At 42.3% G+C, this 24,754-nt stretch overlaps 5 protein-coding genes across 5 annotated transcripts; 2 read left to right on the plus strand and 3 right to left on the minus strand.

The window, feature by feature from the left end:
* Window positions 1-19: 19 nt before the first annotated feature.
* LOC108125409 (uncharacterized) lies at window positions 20-1,386 on the minus strand. Its single transcript, XM_017241591.2, has 3 exons — window positions 1,022-1,386; window positions 793-961; window positions 20-739 (listed from the first exon to the last, which is right to left on the minus strand). The coding sequence occupies exons 1-3, from the start codon at window positions 1,384-1,386 to the stop codon at window positions 20-22; spliced, it is 1,254 nt and encodes a 417-aa protein (XP_017097080.2).
* Window positions 1,387-2,384: 998 nt separating this feature from the next.
* On the minus strand, window positions 2,385-3,748 carry LOC108125363 (uncharacterized). The gene is made up of 3 exons (XM_017241495.2): window positions 3,384-3,748; window positions 2,857-3,331; window positions 2,385-2,798 (listed from the first exon to the last, which is right to left on the minus strand). The coding sequence occupies exons 1-3, from the start codon at window positions 3,746-3,748 to the stop codon at window positions 2,385-2,387; spliced, it is 1,254 nt and encodes a 417-aa protein (XP_017096984.2).
* Window positions 3,749-5,429: 1,681 nt separating this feature from the next.
* Window positions 5,430-7,384, minus strand: ppk7 (pickpocket 7). Its single transcript, XM_017241398.2, has 5 exons — window positions 6,411-7,384; window positions 6,224-6,356; window positions 6,115-6,168; window positions 5,819-6,061; window positions 5,430-5,755 (listed from the first exon to the last, which is right to left on the minus strand). The coding sequence occupies exons 1-5, from the start codon at window positions 7,365-7,367 to the stop codon at window positions 5,430-5,432; spliced, it is 1,713 nt and encodes a 570-aa protein (XP_017096887.2). The 5' UTR covers window positions 7,368-7,384.
* Window positions 7,385-15,973: 8,589 nt separating this feature from the next.
* On the plus strand, window positions 15,974-18,329 carry Nepl4 (Neprilysin-like 4). Its single transcript, XM_017241415.2, has one exon. It carries the CDS (start codon window positions 16,264-16,266, stop codon window positions 18,208-18,210), a length of 1,947 nt encoding a protein of 648 aa, XP_017096904.2. The 5' UTR covers window positions 15,974-16,263; the 3' UTR covers window positions 18,211-18,329.
* A 970-nt stretch (window positions 18,330-19,299) lies between these two features.
* Window positions 19,300-23,558, plus strand: slam (slow as molasses). The gene is made up of 3 exons (XM_017241740.3): window positions 19,300-19,425; window positions 19,593-21,629; window positions 21,693-23,558. Exons 2-3 carry the CDS (start codon window positions 19,899-19,901, stop codon window positions 23,475-23,477), a joined length of 3,516 nt encoding a protein of 1,171 aa, XP_017097229.2. The 5' UTR covers window positions 19,300-19,425; window positions 19,593-19,898; the 3' UTR covers window positions 23,478-23,558.
* The last annotated feature ends 1,196 nt before the right edge of the window (window positions 23,559-24,754 follow it).

The raw sequence follows: 24,754 nt of genomic DNA on the forward strand, positions 1-24,754 counted from the left end.
AACCCAACTTATACTTTAGTTATCCTAATACTCCATTACGCTCGAAATGCGGCAGGGTATACTGTAGTGTGTCTGCCAGTCGGCGTGAACTGAACATTTGGCGCAGCTTCTGCTTGGCAAAATCGGCATCCTTAAAGCTCTCCAGGTTATTGTCCGCAGTTTGGGATTTATCCTGGCTGATGGTTGGAAAGATGCCATAGTTGGCAAAGAATCCATAGGCCTCTCGACGATGTACTTCTTCGAGGATCTGTTCGTAGCTAGGCACTGGGACGTCCACCTCCAGGTTGCGCAGCGTCTCCGCCAGTCGGGAGTGGTAAACGTGAAGCAACTGGGGTCTCTTGTGGCGCAGGACCTCCAAGTTGAGACTGGTGTAGAAGAAGTAGTTGAGATCGATGCCTGGACTGCCCCACACGCTCAGCTGGAAGTCGATGAGGACAAGATCCTGGGGCCGCTTCTGTGCATCGTACTTGAACATCATATTGTTGACCCACAGATCTCCGTGGTTTAGGACCTTGATCTCCTTGTCCTGCGGCGCCTGGCTGCGTTCCAGGTTGGCTCTGTGGTTCTTCAGGTATTTGTCAATCTTTCCAGCAATGCGTTCGAATCCAGGCCAAGTGTTCACTAGATGGAGAAGCTCCTGGCCGTTGCCCGAGAAGAAGCTCATCAGTAGGCCGTCATCCTTGGCCAAGCCTTGGGGCGACAGCATTCCATCACTATAAGCTTCAAATATGTGTGGATCCTAAAGGACTCTCATAAGTTTATTTTCTAAATATGTAGACCGATTTTACTTACCAGCTCTGCTAGTGCCATGGATGTGGCGTGGAATTCTCCTAGTCGTTCCATAACCAATCGGCAGTGCTCCTCATCCAAACCCAATTCGCGGGAGGCCATCACGTAGCCCAACTGGCCTAGATCCTCAAACACCATGGTGCTTTCCGGCTGCTTAATGCAATGATAGAGTCTGCAAAAGGAAGATAGATTCAAAAAATATATTTAAAATATTATTTAAAACTAAACCCACTTGGGACCAAAACGTTGCTTGCACTTCATCAACAGCTCCAGGCGGGGGAGGACATCGTAATAAGTGACCTTCTCCTTCAGATAGACCTGCAGGTCCTCGATAAACTCCACCGATTCCAGGCGTGGTATACTCTTTACGATGAACATCATTGATTGCACAGGTTTACCGGGTAGTTGGAAGGATATTTTCGTCCTGTATATTTGGCTGCAGTAGTTCTCGCCGGTGTTGCTGCCCATTTTGATGTGAATGGAGAGCACTTTGGCCTTGGAAGTTCTCAGGGCAGTGTCCAGCACCTCCTCGAAGAATGATATATCCAGATGCTTGGGCGGGGCGGAGACCTCCGCATCGTATTCAATGCTACACATATCGCGACCGTTTGAAAAACAGTTAACGAGTCGCGCTGATTTTATATCCGATTCTGACCAAATCGTTATCGCGTAGTTGACTATTTTAGTTGTATTAATTATAGCAATCCGTAAGCTAGTTAAACACTTTAATAGTATGAGTTATCTTAATAGGGGACTACCTGCCACATCATTTCTATATCATTTTTTTGTAAGCTTTAACCTTTCTCACCGGATTTGGAATCTATTTAAAAAAAAAAGGCAAATCTTAGTGAGAAGCTTTTTGTTCACGTGTGTCGGTTGACTTTTCTCAAACATGCGAAAATTGACAGACAATTCATTATATTGTCAATCTTATAGCCATATTTGCATTTTTCTGTGGTTTCTGGTTTAGCTGACGCCTTTTAGACAAGTTTTTAATTTATATTTTAATTTATCTAAGAATTTATTAATATTAAACGAACTTAATATATACCCTTACATACAGTTTAAGAAATATTTTATTTTGATATTATAAGCAAATTTTAAATAAAAATTGTTTTCAAAACTCACTTTATTTATTATTTTTTGAGGGTAGTGACCCGACCATAATTATTTGATTCGCTGGTTTGAACATAATGGTATTATGGTTACTATATAACAATACATAAATGACCAAAAGTGAAATGGGTTTAAAATTAGGAGCTGGTATTAATGACCCCTAAAAAACAACTCAACCCCAACTTTATGGCATAATAATTCTATAAACGTGTTACTCACCTGGTTATAAAGATTTATTTACAAACAACGACAAACGCTTTGTCATTAAGTGTAATTATATTATTTAAAATATCAACATGCAATAATAGGCCATAATTATCTTTGATGGTCAGAAGTTAGAGAATCTGAAAAGATTTCTTTAAATATCACCCCTAAACAATTGAGCTATCACTATTTATTTTTTAAAGTATAAAAAAAAATACAAGTGAAGAGTTTAAAATTCTAATTATCCTAAAAACTTGTTTAAAAATATTAAAAATTCAATCAAATAGTTTCATTTCATCCAAACGCTTCACCGTACACTTTAAGCTCTCCAGGGTACGAGAGTTTCCTTCAAACATAAGTTGAACCTTTTGGCGAGCAAACTCCTCGTCGTGGAAGTTCTTCAGAGAATTATCCTCCGAATCTACACCAATCATGCTCATCAGAGGAAAAAAGCCGAAAGCAACAAAGAATCCGTAGGCCTCACGCTCCCGAATCTCCTCCATGACACTCTCGTAGGTGGGCAGAGGCTTAGACCATGGCAGTTTTTTAAGGACCTCTATCAGGACCTCGAAGTAAATGTCTATCAGGTCCTGTCGGTGGTCACGCAGTACCCCCAGTTCCAGGCTGGTGTTTAAGAAGTAATTGATGTCGAATCCTAGGCTCCCATAGAAGCACAATTGGAAGTCAATCTGAGAGATTATAAAAACATTATAATTAAAGAGTTTTTGTTTTTTTATTCATACTTACAATCTTAACTTGCTTCACCTTGTACTTTGAATCATATTTAAAGAATATATTGTTTACCCAGAGGTCTCCGTGGTTAAGAACATTATGGTTTCCTCTGAGAGGGTAAACCGCCTTCAGAACACGATCGGTGAAATGCTCATGGTATCGATATAACTTTTTGGTAATGGAACCAAAGCCCTCACACTCGGTTAGAAGGGCTATTAGTTTCAGGAGTTGGGTCCCAAACAGTAACTTGAATGGCTCCGACTTTATGGCATCCATGTGCAGGAGTCCAAAGGGATAGCGGTCTATGATCGACTCTGGCTCCCATTCGGACATGGTCATTGTAAGAGCATGATACTCTGCCAGCTTCCGCATCACCAGCGATGCATGTGCCAAGTCCAGGCCCAGTTGTCGGCACTTCAACTGATATCCCTTGCAGCATAGGTCTTCAAATATAATGGTCTGTTCCGGCTGAGAGGTAGAGTAATAGTGCCTACGGAAAAATCATTATTTTTAAAAATTTTAAAATAGTTCTATAGACCTACTTGGCTCCTAGAGACCATGGCTTGGAAACATCACTTATTCCCCACATTAGAGTCTCCAGCTTGGGTTTGATTTGCAAGTAAAAGAATGTCTCCTTGTTGTAGATGTGAAGTCGGGCCAATATAGCCTGCTTATCATCCGGCATGGACTTGACAATCAAGGATGTCTCCAAGGCATTTCCCTCCGCATTTCGATATTTAATGTGGGCTCTGTAGATGTTGCTGCAGTAGTTCTCCCCACCGCGGGTCAGGTTGGTCAGCATCACCTCAAGGACATGGAGATCCTGTTGTTGCAGGCCGTGCTCCAGGGTCCGTCTAAAGAACTGCGGTGTTAGATACAGTGGCGGCTCGTCCGTAGCTTCCGACATTATAGTTTCTTATGTCAGATTTCGATGCACCGAAGGCTTTATAAGAAAAATCTCGGAGGCAAACGTGGACCGATTCATGCAATTTTTAATTGATCTTAATGGGGCGGGCCAACAGGGCGCATTATTGATTGGACCTTTCTCAATAGACTTAATAGATGTGCATTCTTCTTGGATTAGCGGTATTATCGTTTGATGAACTTGTGCTATTTTTATCTACAAGAGACTCGATTCTACAGGCGTCTGTAAAAAAAGCCGTCTGGGTGATTTTTTTAAAAAGCTAATGTGTTTTCCCAAGGGAATATGTCCAAAGACTGAGGTATATTATTCTGTAATGGCTAAATTATACCTAATTTATGTTAATATAGGGAATTGGGTAATTTTTTATTTGTCGTACAGATTTTACATGCTTTTAATATATGCAGAAATAAAGTAAAAGTGGTTTGCGAATTAATAAATCATAAATATAATGTGCGAGGGAGGAGAAAGTTTTGTTTGAACTTTTAAAAAGCACTCCGTTCTTTGGTTTTTAAACTTAAAAATGTTCATCTTTTTCTTTATTGGATTATTTAAATATTTTAGTTAGAAGTTAGTAATGAAGTATAAATATTTACTTAATAAAAATGTCTAATATTTTTTATAAAATGTGTAAAGAATAAGTGGCTATTAAATAGTGTCTATTTAATAAAATTATCCGTTGGTATATGCAAATTAAAAATGAGTTATGGTTAATGTGGGTTTGGGATAGGAAGAAAAAAATCCCTTGGGGAAAGCAATCCCAATTCCAGGACCTTTTTCTCCGATGAATACAACTTCTTCCAAGGTAACTTGGCATTTGTTTTGGGATATATTTTACTCCTACGAATGGAATTGAAAATAAACTTCTGGGGTTAATGATTTATATCTTAAACTCTGATTAAACTTGCTTAAATTGAAATTGAGAAACTAATTTTATTTTGTGATCTATTTAAGCTAAGCTTGAAAGTTTAAAGTTAAAAAAGGGGGAACTCTGGGACTTTGTAAGATGCAAAATGTAACTTAGAGGATTACAATTATTATAGTTTTTAAAAATTAGAAGCTTGAAGAAACTAGTATAGAAATGATTGTATGAGACAGTTCATGGTTAGTTCTATAGTCTAAAAAGGTTTTAGAAAGAAGGTATGTTTTTTCTCTATAGAATAACCCAAAACGTATTCCCCAGTTGAAGGTCAAAACCCCGAGTCATAACCTTAAGTTCAGACATCGGGGTAATATTTGATAATATTATTAGATTACGTTTCATACAAATGTGCTGATAACGGCAGCTAGACAATGTCTAGACTAGACACACATCCATTCAAACACTTACAGGAACAACAGGAGCGTTTGACATTTGATATTAGAAAGTAAAACGTGAAACAGAGAAAGGGAGAAAGGTCCGGCTCCAGAATAGAAATATGCATTTCACAAATGCCACAAAATCCGCACCGCCAGCAATGCGATATTAATAGCTGTTGCATTGACGGGAGTATCGCGAGGTGCCACAAGGTGAGTTTAAAGTTTATTTGTCGCTTTCCGAGGAATGACAGGAGCTGTTTGAGACGTCATCACGATATTTAAGGCTGGTGTCAAGGACACGTTTACAGGAATAAGATTAAAACTTCTTTATGGTTTTTCAAAATATAATGTTTATTCTTTTTATTCCTCACTTGTCCATAAAGTGTCTATTGCCAAAAGTGAGTCGTTGCCATTTTTGAAAGTTTAACTTCTGTTTTTGAGTTAATTGCTGCGGCTGCTCGGCCTTAAGCTGCATAATATAATGCTCCATCAGTTGACTTGGGGTGTTTTGACGGAAATTTAATATTGGCGTGACTGTGGTGGGAGACGTATCCATCTGTCTTCGAGCCCGCCAGTGCCTACGCAGCCCATCAAGTCCACAAGCGGGAACTTCAATGCAGAGAAAGTAAGCCAATTCCATGCCACTAATTAGGGAGCAGCCCAGAAAGAGTCCAGCAATTCCACCAAAGCTAACTAAATGATACATTCTTTAGATGGATTTTAACCTTCTTGCAACTAGTAGTAGTCCTTACTCACCCATCAAGTCCACCCAACCAAAGACAAGGCTGGTGCGATAGACCATTATGGTCTCGAAACGATAATGAACATCCAGATCCACATACGAGGTGTTGCCGTAAACATCCTGTGGCAGGAAGGCGGGTCTAACGTCGTTAATGTAGTTCAAGGAGTAGCAGTTTCTAAAACATTTGCACACCATGCCCTCGTCGTGATTCTTGACATATGCCACCTCGCCGGGCTGGTGGGAGTAGCGGAGCTTGTCTGGATAAGATTGGGTTACAATTAGCAATCTAAAAGGATAAGAGGTAACTAACCAGTGTGTTCCGCCAGGCAGAGCAAGTCGGAGGCCCTACAAGATCGATATTGACCTGGTTTGAGAGATTTCCATTATAAATGGAAGGATTCATCAAAACTCTAGCTCACCCGGTGGAAAAAACAAGTCCACTGTGCAATTGCAGTATCCCACTAGGTACTCCTGATGGCACTCGGATTGGCAATTCTCAATCATATAAACATATCCCTGCAGAGACCTGAAGTCCTCACTATTGCGTTCGTCCTACGAAAAAAAATGAATGCAGATTTCAGGCTTTAGTAAGGGATTTCTACTCACATCGAAGACGCACTGCCTCTGATCGGAGCGAACACTTCGAGTGTCATTATCGTAGAAGTAGATGATGGGTTCGATCTCCAGTGTGGTCTCCGTATTGGCGGGTATATAGTAGGGATTGCTGTGCCACACAAACGGCTCCGTGACCATCACGTCGATGCCCTTCTCGTTGTGCCGGCCTGGATAGTGTTTGGCAGCCTGGATGAGCACCCTGACGGATAAGCCGCTCATGGGACCCGCTGATCCCGTTCGCCATGGCCACAAGGGATCGAGGAGCTGCATTCGTCGACCCTCCTCCGTCTCCAGGGAGTTGAAGGCCCAACAAAGACCGTTCTTGCTCCTCCTCTTGGAGAAAATGTCACAGCAGTTGTAGACAAAATGACGCCAAAGGCACTCCGTAAGCAACTCATCACATCGCCACGTCATGAAGTCCACCACCTGGCTGAAGTTTATGTAGTTCAGCAGCTGTGTGGGCTGGTTCCTCAGCCGCTCGAAGGACTGGAAATTCCCGAAGGATACATCATCGTAACTGCCCGTGATGCGTTCGAATAGAGCCAGTTGCTCCGTATCGGTGACATTCGGCATAAACCTCGCCTTGGCCTGGTCCAGCCGCTCCCAGTTCAGCCTGTTCCGATTGCAAATGGTGATCACTGGAAAGGGGATGCGGTAGACCGGGTATCGGGTACTGTCCACCACTGTCTGGAAATTGGCATCGTTGTAGCGGGCGGAGAGGATGAGGCACACGTAGACTGCTCCCAGGAAGGCACACACAAAGGTGCACAGCCAAACGAATCGCTCCCATCGACTGGCCCTGGAGCTCAGGAGCCGGTCCAGGCCATGAATGGTGGTCCGCTTGCCGAATCTCAAGGCCAACTGCCAACCGGCCTGAACGAGTTTGTGTAAGTGATGTTTCGGAAGCGTTGGAGGTTGCTTTGCCGGAGGAAAATAGGCCAGCTTCATGTCTAATCCCGGACTGATTCTTATGGGCGACTGAGGTAGCATTTTTATACAAAACCCTTTATATGCGTGTTGGAATGCAGCAGGTATTTAGATACCGTTTGACACCTTGTCCAGCCCAGGACACGCTTGACGTGCTTTTTGTCTATTAACTCTCCCAAAGGTCACGGCAATCGATTTGAAATCCACTGGGGACTCGACCTGATTTACATTCCCTCGGAGCTGAATTTGTGAAGCTAATTGACACCAAAACCAGATTCAATTGACGCCAATCAATCGCCAATGATTTGCAAACAGTGATTATAATTGACCCAAAGTCCTTTGTTCTCAAACCTTATCAAGAACCAAGAACATTTCCATCAGGAAGCTTCAAGCATGAGAGAAAAAGGACGCCCCAAAATAGGTATATTACAAATCATTTAAAATAATTATATACCAACTACGAAATAAAAAAAAATTTTTGGTTTTAAGTATTGGTACTTGTTCGTTAATAAGGATGCAGGAAAAAATATTTATTTTTATTCTAAGTCTCTGTTCTTGGGATTCTTTTCAAAGATTTCTATAATCCTCAACTTATTGGCATATTTTTTTTACATATTGAAAAGTTAAGACAACATCCTGACTATATTTTCCAAACTTGTATTGCCTCTTTTAACTCTAATCTGACATTACATCTCACAGGGGATATACCTTTGCTAAATTGGTATCCTTTAGCTTAAAGCTCTGTAAAAGCTCTGGGATTCCTTGTTTCTAAAACTTTAAAAAGCCTCGAGACTCATAGTTCCTCCAATTTATATCCGATTCAAAAAACGAACACCATTCTGTGATCAGGCACCTAGAAGCTTAATCCCCCGTTTAAAATATTCCCTAAATGTCGTTTTTAATTTTTTCGAAATTTTTACAAGGGGTCCCCCATAAAAATGGTCAATTTCCGATTTTCCCCATTTTGCCATTTTTTTAGACTTGTAGTTCCTCCAATTTATATCCGATTCCAAAAAGGAACACCATTCTGTGATCAGGGCACCTAGAAGCTTCATCCCTCATTTAAAATATTCCCTAAATGTCGTTTTTAATTTTTTCGAAATTTTTACAAGGGGTCCCCCTTAAAAATGGTCAATTTCCGATTTTCCCCATTTTGCCATTTTTTTAGACTTGTAGTTCCTCCAATTTATGTCCGACTCCAAAAGGGAATACCATTCTGTGATCAGGGCACCTAGAAGCTTAATCCCTCAATTAAAACATTCCCTAAATGTCGTTTTTATTTTTTTCGAAATTTTTCCAGGGGGTCCCCCTTAAAAATAGTCGATTTCTGACTTTCCCCATTTTGCCAACTTTCGAGACTTGTAGTTCCTCTAATTTATATCCGATTCCAAAAAGGAACACCATTCTGTGATCAGGGCACCTAGAAGCTTCATCCCTCATTTAAAATATTCCCTAAATGTCGTTTTTAATTTTTTCGAAATTTTTCCAAGGGGAAAAATTAAATGATCAATTTAATTTTAAAAATGATCAATTTCCGATAATCCCCATTTTGCCATCTTGTGAGACTCATAGTTCCTCCAATTTATGTCCGATTCCAAAAGGGAACACCATTCTGTGATAAGGGCACCTAGAAGCTCAATCCCTTATTTAAAATATTTCTTAAATGTAGTTTTTAATTTTTTCGAAATTTTTACAAGGGGTCCCCCTTAAAAATGGTCAATTTCCGATTTTCCCCATTTTGTCATCTTTCGAGTCTTGTAGTTACTCCAATTTATGTCCGATTTCAAAAGGGAACAAAATTATGTGATCAGGGCACCTAGAAGCTTATATCTGATTTAAAACATTCCTTAATTGTCCGGTTCCAAAAAGTTACACCATTTTGTGTTGGACGAGTCCTGCCAGATGGAAGGAGACACCCGAGGCAAAGGATTGTTGTGCCTCTATGTGACAACGGAAGAGATTGGAAGCTGCGTCCTTTTTCAAACGTTTGATACGGGGGGCGCCAAGGACATAGTCGGCAAGAAAAGATGTGACAAGTAAAACATAGAAATATTTATGTGAAATATAAAAACATATTCTTTAAAGGACTCCAAGGACATAGAAGGCTTCAAACATAGAAATTAACATAGAAACATAGAAACACAGACAAGAAAGAAACATGGAAACTCAGATTAAATCAGTAAACATAGAAAACGGCAATTACTTGTTCTACTACTAGCCACTAGAGGCGCTGTTGTGCAAGGTGAGGAAAAAATTATTCTCTAACTTTCAAAACAAATTAAAAAAAAGTTTAAATTTTTAAGATTTTGTTTTGTTGAATTAAGGAGAATAGATAAAAAAAATTGTTTAAGATATTCCGCCTGTGAGTCGGATGAGTATTGAAGTTTATGGCCTTTGCTAGGGGCCATATTTTGCCTCATTTTGTAAGGGATCCTGCATAATAATTTGTCTCTAGATGTTGATGCAGAACGCCTGAAAATGGATGTAGAAATTGCTTAAGGCATTCCGATGATGAATCCGAAATTGATTGGCAAAGTTATAGCCATGCATATAGGCTATGGCCTCCATTGTGCATCCATCCGTTTTGGAAGGGTGTCCTCCAGAAATTTTTCTACATTTTGTACAGATTTATAGAAAATTGGACCAAAAATCTAAAAACATATATTTGTTTTAATTATTTATGTGAATCGATGCATAAACCGTTTAATGTATTTCGTACAAGGATCGGATGTTTATGGGCAAAGATATCGGCATCTTGCAAGCCTTAATGTGACTCCAAGGATTTTTGTAGATTTTTAAAATCGCTTTTCTAAATAATTTGGTTTAAACTTTTTTTTAACAATTGTTTCATAAATTGTATTGCCGAATGAAAGACAATGTATATACAAATAGTTGCAGGTATTCTGCTCAAGAATCGGACCATTAGCTACAAAGATAAAGACTTCACTGGGGGTCAGACTGAAAAAGATTGGGTCAGATTAAGATTAAAAAAAAAGTGAATTTAATGATTATTTTAATGAAATATTTTTAGTTCATATGGTAAAAATCATAGATTATTGAACAGCACTTGCAGTTTTTTAAGGAATGATTACTTTTTTTTTATGAAATATTTTGTGGTTGGGACTTGGTATAATATTTTTGTTTAATGTGTGGAGATTAAATCCTCCACCACCGAGTTTCAGGCAACGGAGATACCAACTGCATCTGTGGGCCAAAAGCCAGATGGGGAGGTGAGTGTTTTGTCGAAATTACGCTCATAAACGTGACTTGACATAATAATCTGGCTAGCTAGCTGTTTCATCGCCCGCTGGCTTTGTCTTCAGTACTTTCCCTTCTGATTTCCAGCTTCTTGGACCTTTTGCCGCCTTAGACGCCGTCTTCGCCTTTTGATATTTTCCTTTTTTCCTTTTTGAACTTTGGTTTTCCAAAGTGGCGTTAATTTTTTTGTGTTTTTTTTTTCTTTTAATTTTTTCTTGCGGTCAAGTTATACATATATATATAGAAATTTTTTTTCGGTTCGGGTCAGCCGCCGCTTGGAGAATATGGCAAAAATTTCATTAGTTTTACAAACAAGCAAACAAACAGAGCAAGAAACAAATATTTGTGCTTGAATTTTTTAACAGTTTAGTCGTTGTAGCGACTTTTTATCTTGAACTGAAATAAAGGAAAAGGAAATATTTGCCAGCTGGGGTTATGGCCAGGTTGAGCTGAAGTCTCCAGGACTTCAGGACTTTAGGACTCCAGGGATGTGAAGCAAATAAACAGAAAGCGTTTCAAAGAAGTAACAATGCTTGAATTCCTATTTAAAAAACAAATAAGTTATCCCATTTTTAAAAGCAACTTGTTAATGTACTGCTTAAACCCACAACTTAAGGTTAATTGTTTATAATCACATTTTTATTTAAAGGAATATTAATTAATATTGAAAGCTTAGCTTAACTTGTTAAAATTTTAGCGTTGTGTTCGCATAAAGATGTGAAATTTTATACCATTTTTGTTAAATCATTAAATCAAGCTAACCGATGGTAATCCAAATTTTAATGTTTGCTTTTTGCATGAACTTCCATAATCATAAGCTTTGGGTAATTTGCGGTGTGTCGCCGTACTGTTGGCACTCGATAAATCGGAAAATTGAAGCGAGGGTGCGGAATGCCATCCACCTAATTTTCAATGTCAATGTTCTCCACCACCCCAATGAATTCAGTCCCCCGTGTTTTTTGTCGGTGCGAGTTAATCGAATTTTTATTTTATGTGGATAAATTTTCTTATCGGATCAGCCTATCATGCATTATCATATTTTGTACTTGATTATCCGCGCTACAGTCTGTGGATTTTGTTTTCGGGTTTTGGTTTATTAAATTGGTATTTTCACTGAACTAAAACTAGGTTTTCTCTTTTAATTTCTCCCTAGTTTGGCTCCACTGCGATTTGACCATTTAATTTATTTCCCAATTCGATCCCTTTTTAATAAACAACGGTTCGACGACGATGTGGTTGTCAATATGTCACGGCAATAGATTTTAATTTAGTATTTGATTTGAATGGAATATATATACTATATATAAATATATGTTGCAAAGCCACCTGCCATACCTAAATCCAGCAGGAACTGCCAATGTGTTGTCAGGACCTTTTAATAAGCCTTGGATTATCGCAAGGCATTATTTCAATCACATACCAAGTGTCGAGTATTTAGCAGACAAGGAGCACGCTCCGAGCACCCCAGTCGGGTCCGACTTCATCCCCCGGCCGGTCTTCCTGACTTCCTGGAGCCACTGTCAGACCGTCAACTGACGATGGCCAAAAGGCAATAAAAATATATATGTTTTTTTTTTTTTTTTTTTAAATAAAAGCCGAAGAGGAAAGGTCTTTGGCGCTGGGCGTGTCTGGGTAACTGACAAGTCACACATGTTTATCCTGGACGGAGGCAAAGGAGTCGGTGTGTGTGCAAAGTCTTCACATCGTTTAACTTTACGAGACAGTCGAAATGCGGTACGACCCTACCTATAGTGATATGGAGCGGATTCCAAGGATAAGCGACAATGCCAAAAAGGCGTTTTAGGCCTATAAGGTATCTGCAGTTAAGTAAAGTGGATTAAGGTTGAATCTAGTATTACATATGTAAGGCCTAAGTACTTATGACTTTTTATATTCTCAGCAAATAATCGCTGCGAGTTAAACAATAGAAATTACAACCAATAAGTGTTTCGTTTTTCATCAACTAAAGGTCAAGATATATTTTGCTAATAAGCCATGTAAGGGCGTTGAATCATTTGTCATTCCGCTGGCTATTTCCTTTCGTCCTTGGCTTATTCCAGCTACTTGTTTGGGAACAATCAACGCGGAAAACTCCCTCGGAGATAAAAAAAAAAAGGACAAATGATTATGGGTACTTGTGTATATCCTGGACAATCACACCTTTTTGATTTTTGAGGGATCGCCTGTCCAGTCCATCAGTCATACGCCCTGTGGGCTTTGACTTTAAACACCACATTAAAGTTGAATCAGTGACATTACCGCCCACGCTGCGTGACTTTTGTCCCAGCTGTCAGCTTCTTTCCACTTTTGAGGGCGGGTTAAAACTAATTAAAATTGCGGCCCGTTATTTCTACCCAGAGTATGCAAACGAGCAAAAGGCGAACACTGACGCAAAAAATGTCAAAAGCAGCCTTTCGGGGCGACAATTTAAAGTCTGAAGCCCGGCCCGGGCCCAACTCGGCCCGGCTTGGCTCTCAAGCACGTTTCGAAATTGAAATTTTCGTTACGCTGGCTGCGTTTATGCGACATCGATGTTTGCTCATATCTGGCAATCATCGCATGCAAGTTCTGTCATCATTGATGCCGGCATATTAATCAGTCTGACCAAAACATGCCAATCCCCATTAGTCCGATGTACTAAATAGATTCTCTGTTCCCAGAACTTGTTTCATCTAACGGTTTTACTTTACTTAATTGCACTCCAACCGTGGTGGTTGTGTGTAGGATGGTAGGATGGTGAGGGTGTGGGAGTTTGAATGCAAACATGAATCGCTGCTCTGGGATGCAAACAGTCACATAATTAATAGCTGGCAAACGAGCCCACAATATTTAGCTCGTTTCTGTATTATAGAGTGCATGTTCAAATGTCCTTGATCAGTTTTCCTATCTAGAAAGAGCGGAAACGGGATATATAATCCTTTTCGGCTGTATTAGCTGTTCTGTTAACTTAACAGTGATGTAAAAACAGGAAGTGGCTTATTTGGCTAAACCATTGCATACTTTGAGGCGCTCCCAAACAAAAATCTAAAAAACTCAGCTTGGCAATAAAAACAATCAATGTTTTTTAAAAAAATATCACACGATTTTGTAGCATTTCGATTGATAGCTCTTATTTAGTCAAATATACAAAAAAATCTCTGGACAAACCAATCACCGAAATCCCCCGAAATTTTAGAAACATTTACAAAAGCTCAGCTCGTCGACTGAAATCGAGTAAAACAACAACATTGTAGGATTGGCACTGGAAGGGGATGCCAATGGGAAATGTTGCATAATAAACACATGTGGCTTGGCTTTTGTGGGCATTACGCGGGTCAGAAGGCAGCCAAAATGGCAATTCATGGACAGCGACCACCGATTCTGCAACTGACAGAAATGTGAGAATTTTATAATAAATTCCAAATATTTATTGGATTTATATTTTAGAGTTAGATTTGTGTTTCATAAAAATTGTGTCAATCATTTAAAACTAATTATTACAAGTTGCAAATTTTTTTATGGCACACAGATAGGGTTGAATTTTTTAATGATGATTTAATAAGTACGGTTTCATCATCCCTGTATACGTCAGAAAATGTTAGACTAATCTATTAGCCTTGCACCACCATGGCGCAACACGTGTTGTGGGCGCCAAAGTGGCGAGATTAGTCCGCCCGGCAACCGTCCACACGTGACATTAAACATAAAGAGCCACCGAGCCCCCGGGACACTGGGTCGTAAGGTTATAATACGATTCGGGGCATTGCGGTTTGATTGTGTCTCGATTCCGAGACCCACTCACTATGCGCAACTCGCTAATCGGATTGCGTCACTTGAGTACGCGCTTTTCGCTGGCGAGGCGTTTATTTTAGACCTAATTATAAAGCAATCGGACAGTGAGGCCCAGCAGAAATCGGACTTACATGAATGAATGAAAACCCGAGCTGATAAGTGGGAGCTGAATGGTGGCAGGGCAGGGAAAGGGATACTCTACGATCCAGTATAGTACAATGGGGCCAGTCATGGGTCGTTGTGATGAAAATGAATGAAATAAAATTTACTAAAAATAAATTAAATATAAGGACAATTCTTAGCTATCAAAAATATAAATAGTTTGACTGATTATAAAATAAAAGGAAAAGGCTTTGGAAAAAAAAATAAAAAAGGCATTAAAGTTTTCTTTTATTTCTTAATTTTTTTTATATAAATAAGTTTTTAAGGCCCATGGTACATAATTAAAATCGCAAATTTTGAAGCGCTTGATTCAGCAACACGGCGGGTAGGCATGTCCACATGTCTAGACTACGACTAAAAGCTAGACTGTAGATTATTATTAGTAAAGTGTAATTCTTAGCTTAACTAAAGAGTGATGTTTGATGAGATTTATTTAACAAAATATTACAAGTAGTTGACAGCTTATAACCATGTTATAAACGGATAAAAAGGATACTGCTCCTGTCCGAAAAGCTGTCTGTCATTGAACAGGCTGCATTCCATTTAAGTCCTTTTTATCCAGTTACGATAGTAAAAAGGACGTGGAAATTTTCGCGCTTTTTTCATGAATTTATAAATTAAATTGCTTGTTTTTCTTTATACCGCTTTGGCCACATATAATGAGTTATGTGCCGAAAAGTTAAGTTTTTAATATAAATAATTTTCGCTTATTTTTCTCTTTGACACGACACGCCATAGCCGGCTCCAGCTTATACATACATATATGTGTGTCTTTGGCCATGGAATTCAAAGTATTTTCAATAATTTTGCATAAATTTGAGCGGCACTTTCACGAGTTGCAATAACAAGGGATTTTCACGGTTAAAGTTGATTAATAATAATAATGAAAATTTTGCTGAGCTTTGCTGCTAATTTATTTATAAAGAGCACGCTCCTCATGGCGGGTTTTTTCTTTCTGCTTAATTGCCACATAATTAAAATGCCATCAATAAATATTTTAAAGAGTGCACTCAGTGTTTAGAAGCTGTTGATGTATTAGTTATTAATTATATTCGATTTTTTAATGGCGTGAATGAAAACATCACTTCCGAAGGGTCTGTCTTGTCTTGTTTCGTTCTGAGAGTTTCATTAAACTAAAGATTAAAAGAATTAATTGAGCGTGCTTTAAGTTGCTCTCATTAAGATTATGGTGGAAACAATTAGGAACTCACATTTTTTTTTCAAAATTAAATAATTGCCGAATCATTAAAGGCTCAAAGTGTATGTGTATTGTGCTTCGGCTTTTTTTTTAATAGATAAGCCGTGCCCACATCAGCCAAAAGAAACGACGTATTTAAAGTGCTGATAAGCTAACCAAGCTAAAAAAACGAGCTGCAAGAAACATACAAATGAATGCGAATACAGAATATATTGTACATTGAATGGGGAATCGCGGGAACCGAGTTTTTAGTTGAAGTTCAGCGATCGGTAAATGCGTAACAGACGTGTGAAAAAATAGCCCAAAAACTTTCGTGCTTGTGAAATACATAAAATTAAAGAAATTATTTCCGAAACACTTCTGACATGTTCGCAACTAAGCATAAAATACAAGAACAACCCCAATCCAACCTCAAAATCATACAAAACGGCTTATGAAATATACTTCAAAAGAATCGTAATCCGCTAATGTGCAAATAAAAAGAGGAAAATCGTACGAAAGCCGGCTTATAATAAGAACTAAAGTGAAATGGAAATGGCATTACGATTTTTTAGTTTTTGTATATTGCTGGCCGGAACAGTGCCTGTTTCGAGTTCGATACTCATACCGAATAATGTCTCCAGAAGCTGCCCATACCGGAGCAGTTGCAATTCGTCGGTGAATGTGCAGCACATCGAAATGCTAATGGATTGTGTGGACAAGACGAAGGATCCCTGTGATGATTTCTACGCCTATGCCTGCGGCAACTGGAAGAGGAACTACACAGCCACGAGCACGAGTGAAGACCAAATAAACAGTCAATACAAGTACCTCATCCAGAATTTAAGCCGTAACCCTCGGTCCCCGGAATACAGACAGCCCATGTATGGAAAACTAGCGACCTACTATCAGCACTGCCTTGGACTGAGGGGCCGGAATCTCCGGCGGTACTTGGAGCTGCTGGATCTCCCATCGTCCCTGAACTCTACGGATTGGATGGATTTGCTTTCTCGACTGGGCCAATATGGATATCGTGGTCACTTTGTGGAGGTGTCGGTGCGCTGGCACAATGCCAGTCGGCACATGATCTTCCTGGAGCCGCACAACCACCGACTGAATCTGAATCTCACGCAGGACATATACGAGGCATTGCCACTAGGTGAACTTCCTCTGAGCTACTCCGCCTTGCGGGATCAGTTTGTTGAACTGGAGGACCGATTAGCCACCTTGGTAAAGAGCCACGAGACGGATGACAGTTTTATGGTGTACAGCCTGGATGAAATTCAAAATAAAGTGCCGGAACTCAAGTGGACAGAGGCTCTAACGAAGCAGCTTAACAGGACTTCCATCGGTGGAGATCATAGTTTCCAGGTGGATGATCTGACGGCCATTCGAGAGATAGCCATCCTGCTGAACAGCATGGATCGCCGTCTGCTGAATCTATATAGTCTGGCCCGATTCCTGCAGTATCTCCTGCAACTGCCGCACAACCCTCTGGCCACCATGGAATCGGATGGCGGTATGAGGTCTCTACGTTGCATAAGGCAAATGCGGAGGGTGCTGTACATCCCCATGAACTATGTCTATGAGAGGAACTACTACGCCCCGAGGAGGGAGGCCGATGAGTATGTTATCCGAAAAGTGTTTGGAGAGCTGCAGGAAAAGTTGGAAAAGGCAGTTCGGACCAATCCCTTCCAGTTGCAACCGGACTTGGTGGATCAATTGTCAGAGAAGGTGGAGAAAATGCGCATCAACGTGGGCAACCTACCGCCCAATGCCTCGGAGCAGTTCTATACCGACATTGATAAGAGGTGGAAGGTGGGAGAGGACTTCTATGAAGACCACCTGAATGGGCTGCTCTTCTTTTACTCGATCGTGGCGGAGCTCGAGGGCGGCGTCGATAGCAACTCGCAGTCCATTTGGTACAGCTTCAACATGCACTCTCCAGACTTTGGCGACAACATCGATGCCACACCGTACTTCCACTGTCTCAGCAATATGATTTTGGTGCCTTACTCCTACTTGACGCTGCCCTTCTTCCATGTCGACTTTTGGCCAGCGCTGCTCTACGGAGACCTGGCCAACACCCTGGGCCACGAAATGCTGCACGCCTTTGACACATTCTTGGGGGACTACGATGGCCAGGGTAACATGAGAAACTTCAGCGACCAGCTCGGCAAGGAGCCACTCTACAAGACTGCGTTGGAATGCCTGGACCAAAGTGATGCCATCCTGAACGAGCGCATCCCGGATGTCAGCGGCTCCCGGCTGGCCATCCGCACCTACATGGGCGACTGGCTGAGTCTGCCGGACAACGGCCAGATATACTTTATTCAGTTTGCACACTTCTTCTGCGGCGACGAGGGCGACAAGTACCACGAGTCAGGAAGCCAGCGACTCAACTACGCCGTCAGTCAAGTGCCCGAGTTCGCCGAGATCTTCGAGTGCAAGGCGGGAACCAAAATGAACTCATCACCCCAGTGCCCGTTCTGGTAGAAAATGTATCCATCATAGCCTTAATGTACATTGATAGTTTTTTTGCATAGCTTTAATTAGGTGCCCACAAGTATTGTGAATAAATTACCATCATGTTTAGGAACTCAAAACGTCCTGAAGTTCTCCTGTTTTCGCATGCGACACGGCACGTCACATGCCAGAAAGAAATCCTTGGCATGGGGCTGAGTCAGACAGCTCGGCAGACAAGCTAATTTTCAATTACGTGCCAAACGTGATGGACCTGGTCTGGTCCTGGGCCTGGGCCTGGACCTGGGTGGGAGGAGAAGCTAACTGGGCATGCTGTGCCTAGAATCCGATGCTCAAATTGCAAGTTCGCAAAAAAAATATGTACCTTTTCTGTAGTCAGGCGAAATCGAAAATTGAGATGGAATCTGAGCGTGTTTCTCAGCACACCTTTAATTATTCGCAAATTAATATGCATTCGGCTGATCAGCATTTTGGCAAATGCCAAAATCCACAAACCAGCTCCTAATCCAAATCCGCAGTTTCTTGGCAACTTGTTGAAGGTGGCAGCAGGGTGGTTGGGTGGTGCCTGGCAGCATTTGCCTGGGTTTCGCATTAACGGACCATTAGAACCCTACCGTCGACATACGTGAGCCGCATATTATATCACAGGTAGGTCGCGGTTGACCCTAAAACCATTCTTACCTGCCATCTGATAACTTTAAACCTGAGAAAATAGTTTCGCCAATTTTCCGTTAAATTTTGCAATAAAATTTGACATTTTTGGAAAGACAGATGAAGGCTTTGTAAATTATTTTCAGGAATTATACAATGATAGAATTTAAGTCTAATTTTTACTTGCCTATAGGTCTTACCATTAAAGTCAGAGCTCAGCTACAGAGTACTCTTAGCAGTCTTTTCCCTGCACAATTTTAGAGTGAAATTTTATTGTTGCCATCTGAAAGCCCCAGAGTCTTGTTAACACGTTCGAGCAACATATTGAGTTTGAAATGTTTTGAAGCAGAAAGTTGTGGAAATAAACCACCAGTTTATACCCTTTTCAGATACTAAAAAGTTGAAATATGTATGTGGCCCTAAAAGTAAAAAGGAGTCTAAACTTGGCACCAATCTCTTCAATTTAGTACCAAATTATTAGAAGGACATGTTTTTTTAGAGTTTGTTTTGCAATTACTGCCAATATATTTAATTTAAATACAACTTTCTAAATTCCTTAAATGATTCCGACTACGTGTAAGTACTATTTGAGATTCTTGCTAGCCCTGTTCTTGGCCATCTGTCATTAGCGGGATTTTGAGATTCTGCCAAACAAGATGCAGGGTTTTAGAACTTCAAAGAAATGTAATGAGAGTTCCTTTGTGTAAATAAAAAATTACCTGCCTACTTGACATATTTGGCAGGTCAATCGACGCAGCTCTTTTCGGGAAGGTTCGCAAAACCAATTTAATTGCTTTTAGGGACGGAAAAATCCGCGGAGTCGCCAGCTGCGATTAAGGTAGTGACCTGAATTAACGGTCAACGGATTAGCGAATTAGCGGTTATCCCAGTCGCGGCCCTTACCAACTTTGCATATGGAGGATTAGGTATGTGTGAGGGCTACCTGTCGCTACCTGTAATTAGTATAAGAACCGTGGCGCAGAGTGAGGAAGGCACAGTTACAAACTGATACGTCTAACGTGAACAACCAAATCAAGAGCGAAATCAAGATGGTCCTGAGCAACTCTACGCCCAACAACGCCCACAAGAACAACGAGCTCGTGGTCGATACCGCCGCCATGAATAGCAAGGACTTCAGCGATCTGCTGCAACTGACCGAGGAAATCGAGGAGAGACGCCGTTCCCATCGCCAGGGAGATGCCAGCACTGCCTGTGGCCTGCTCCGTGCCACCATGACCCGAGAGGAGGTCTTCGAGATCTCCTCCCTGGATGACGATCGCTTCCTGACGGCTCTGGAGCACCAGAACTCGTATGTGGCTCCACGCCGTGTCCAAGTTACCGACCTCGACCTGTCAAGCATTGAGAATTTGATGAAGTATTTTGACGAAGAAGTGCCTGTGACTCCCACCAAGCGGATGGAGTCCTCCAGGATGGCTGCCTGTACGGGTAAGGTGGCAAGTGCAATTGCCAAGTTGGCAATCCAGCAGGAGCCCGTTTCGCCGCCCAAGCCCAAGGTGGACGGCGGCATGTTGAAGATCAGCGAACTAAAGCAGAGGTACGAGCAGCCCCAGGAGACTCCTAGAACGCCATCGATGGGACCTGGAAAAGTTTCTTCTTCGTCGCTGCCCCGGAAGGTGAAGGAGATGGCCCAGCTGTTTAATTCGAAGATCAACCAGGTTATCCGGCGAACGGACGAGCCGCAGTATGTCCAACTGCACAACGATTTGTCTCCGGAAGCCAAGCCTGTGCCCCAATCTCGATTCGTGCCGAGCCAAGGACCGTGCCTGATTGCCGAGGAGGTATTCCGGGAACTGAGTGTCAAGGATAAGGCGCTCCTTTTCAACAAATTCATCGGCGACATGGCGGCCAAGCATCCGAAATTCAACGCACATGCTGAGGGTCTCAAGGCGAAGGTAAAGAACGAAATAATTCGCGGTGAGGTGGTGGCCGAACAACAGGCCAGTGTGAAGCTCTTGGCCCAGGAGCTGGAGGCAAAGTGTGTTCTTGAAGGTGCCCTACCTCCAAGACCAGGTGCAGCTTCTCCCCCCAAGGCTATTCCAAAGGTTGAGACACCCAAGAGTCAAATGCATGTGAGCACCCTGACAGTCATCCTGAAGCCAAGCCCTGAACGGGCACCTCATACTCTGCCCCGCCGACGCCTGGAGCTACAAACAAAACTCGAGATGCCGCAAGGATGCCAGAAAAGGAATCTGTCCTCCATTCGGAGTGCCCTGCCCACGGAGGCCTATGCTCCGCCCAAGAAGATCCGACGAACCCGTCAGGAGCGCAGCGGATGCGAGTCCCAGATGTTTTTTCAGAACGAGCCGCTGGAAAGTCTCTTTTACAGCTGGCTGAGCTCGGAAAACGGTGTACAATTCGATATAACCAGCGTGTCCAACATCCAGGAAACCATAGAAATTGCAGTCGAGGAGGACTTGCTGGAGCAGCCGCCCCAGGAGCCAAGCACGGTCTCGATCGGAGAGGTGAGCCAAAAATCCGCTGTCGAGCGACTCTTGGAAGAAGCCATCGCGAAGTTGGAGATGGAGAACATTTCCAAGGAAGCCAGCCATGTAGAGGTCAAGGAGGTGGATACATCACAGCCCCAGATAAAGACTCCAGTTGCCACACCGCGCCGCTTGAAACGACAGGCTCCTCCAGTGCCCGTCCCACGACCCAGTCTCAGTGCATCACAGTCCACTGTTACCCTGTCCAGCGAAGGCTCCAGTTCGAAGCAGTCGGAGGCCGAGGAAAGCGAATCCGGGTTGTCTACATTGCCAAAGGTAAGTCCTCTAACTATTTTCTTCCAAAACCAAGCCACTAATGCTTGTATTTTCCCTCAACAGATAACCAGCGACGAATCTCAGCCAGAGACTCCCAAGGATGCCATGCAGTCCAATGATTTTGAGTTTGCCAAGCCTCAGCGTCCACCCCGCAAGAAGAAGATGCGCCGCACCCTGACCTGGAAGAAGGAGAACTCCATTGTGGAGGCCACAGCCAATGCCATCACATCCACTGATTCCGACTCCGACTACAAACCATCCACCGGCGTGATTTCCAAGAAGAAGCCAACAAACAGTTCTCAGCTACCTTTGCCGGAGCAGAGCTACATCGAGCTGGACAAGTCCCTTATGCGCCATGTAAACTCGCCCCGAAAAATCAAGTCGGCCTACACCTTGACCGTGATGTCTTCGCCCTCGCCCAATGCGGACAGTGATCAGTCCCCAGCCCAGACCCCGAGGCAGTCACTGGGCCACTCAATGCGGGACAGCTTCATCGATCAGGGCTTTGAAACCTGTTCCAATGACCCCTTGGACAGCAGCCCAATCAGACGATCCTCCATTGGCAGTGTCAGCTCGAAACCATCCGGATTCTCCACACCAGTCAAGGGCCGCTTGATTTCTAGCCCGGCTCAGCAGCAACTGTTCAGCCCCATTGCCGTGCCGGACAGGCCCCGTCGCAGCTCCTTGGCCATGCAAGTGATCCGGGAAGACCATCCTCTGGATCTGGACGCCACCAACAGCTCGCCCACCACACCCTGCAGCGAAAGAGAGTTCTTTGCAAACGCACCGACCATCGAGATGAACTCCTCTCAGGATGAGATGCCTGGAGCCAAGCCGCACTCGAGATTCTGGATTTCATCTGGAGCATTCACCGTCTCCTTGGAAATCTTCCACAACACCCCGGAGCGCCTACGACTGCTGTACGAAATCTTTTCGCAGAAGACCTGGGAGACTCGAGACCTTTCCTTCGGCATCGATGGACACAAGTTTACCCCGGGTGGTGGCACCTCGGAGTCTGCCCTGCCTGAGCGTCCTCCCAGTGTGAAGGGATGCTCCCACTACTGGTTCGCCAGCGGTGACTTGGCGGTGCCCTTCAGCGGAAAGCGGATGTCCGGCGAAAAGGTTAAGCGGTTGTTCGCCTTCCTCGATGCCGAGCAGTCGGAGCTGCGATTCGGAGTGGACCACATCGACTTTAGCCACGGCCCCGAGTTTTGGCCCACCACCCAGAAGTACTCCATCGAGAGCAGCTACAGCATGCTGGTGGGTCTGCAGACGGGAGCCAGCAACGGCCTCGAGGGACGCAGCAAGTACGCTTGGCCGAGTAGCGGCAGCAACGCCAACCAGACGATCAAAACCAGCGATCTCGACCAGACCGAGTTGGAGTCCAATAGCTTTGGCAATAACAGCGGCCGACTCTCCTTCTCACCGGATATGTTCTCCCTGGACTACGAAGCCGTGCCCCTAGACGAACTGTTTACAAAGGCTGCCCCAGCTACTTCAACACCCACTCTCTCGGTGCCACAAATGATGCAGACCCTGCAACAGCAGCAAGTCAAGCTCCGGAGCGTGGAACAACGGATCCGAAAGTATGCCAAGCCCGCCAATCTCACGGACACCTCGCTGGAACACTGCCGCAATACCCCCGAGTATGTGCAAAAGTTGCGCTCCATCATCAAGGCGATTGAGAACATTGGCCGCGACGATGGCTTCCGCTCCTGCACCATGGAACAGCTCGAGAGCTTCATGTACTTCCTCAGTGAGTATGCGGACTTGTGCCTAGCCAACTGCAGCGAGCACATGGACAGTATCCTGGACACTCTGCTGGCCCGTCGAGCCGTGGAAGTTTAATATTTATACATAATTTATATTTTTAATATCAAACTTTTTTGTAAGAAATCAACATATAATGTTTAAAATAATTCGTACTATATAATAAATAAAAAATATACAAATAAAAATCAATTTTTTTATTAAATCTTTTTGAGCCAATTTTAAGAAAATATTTTAGCTAATTTGCATCCTATTCCAAAACGAAATATGATTTATGATTTGGTCCTAGCTTCTTGCATCAATATGAAAAAATTAAGCAGAAATTTCCTGAAAATAATTTCAATAAAATAGGGTCTCCTCTAAATAAAACATAATAAATTATACAATATATGAAAGGAGGTATTTATTTATTCTCTTATTTGCAGGATCAACCTATTTTGTCCAAATACCACCATGTGATTAGCCATAGTATTGTTAATTGGTATTATATCAAGGAAGATACCTTCTCGATCTTAGATCATCGAGCACTATTATTGCCAATCAAAAAATAACCAAATTAAACCCGATTTTTCCAAATTTTCAATCTTATTTCGCGATTTTTCTGGGATTTCGGTATAGGGCTTAGTGATTCAAGCCGTGATTTATAAATAGTATATGTTTTTGAAATGAGATGCTTATGAAAAAATTAGTTATGTATTTGGTTAGAGACTTGGCTAATACTTATCTGATTGAAGAACTTTATACCTTCCCAACCTTGTGCTTCTGAGTACTATTACTCTTTATAAAAACTGAAGAACTAAAATCTGACCCATTTCTGACAATTTTTTGCTTAAAATCAGAAGAAGGTTTTTTGCTATAATTTAAAATTAATTGTTGGTCATTGAATCCTTGTTTTACAATTGGTTTGAAAATGATCCGATTCCACTAATTGTCCATCTTACCCAGCTCCTTATTTAAGCCGGGGCAAACAAAATAAACGCGTATTAAATTTCCTGAAAGAATTATAATATCCCAGAAGGATAAGACACTTTCTTGCATCACTCTACCTTTAGGGGAATGGAAATCCCTCGCCCCTCATCGCCACACTTGCTAGTCAATGGAAATAAGGATCCTGGTGTAGGAGGATTCGGGGGCAGGGCACCGCCCTTGGTGCAATAACAGTTTCCAGGGTCCAAAGTGCTGCGCAAACACGGAATCAAATAAAATGCCGAATTCGGCCAAAAGCCAGTCTAAGCATTTGTTCAGTCGTTGGACACTCGAAATGGTTATTGATATGGAGGGGATGTCCTGGCCAAGTTCTCCCCCATTTGATGGTAATGCAACTGCAATAAAGAGATCAATATTCATAACATATA

This window comes from Drosophila bipectinata, chromosome 2L (assembly GCF_030179905.1).
Source record: "Drosophila bipectinata strain 14024-0381.07 chromosome 2L, DbipHiC1v2, whole genome shotgun sequence".
Taxonomy (NCBI): Eukaryota; Metazoa; Arthropoda; class Insecta; order Diptera; family Drosophilidae; genus Drosophila; species Drosophila bipectinata.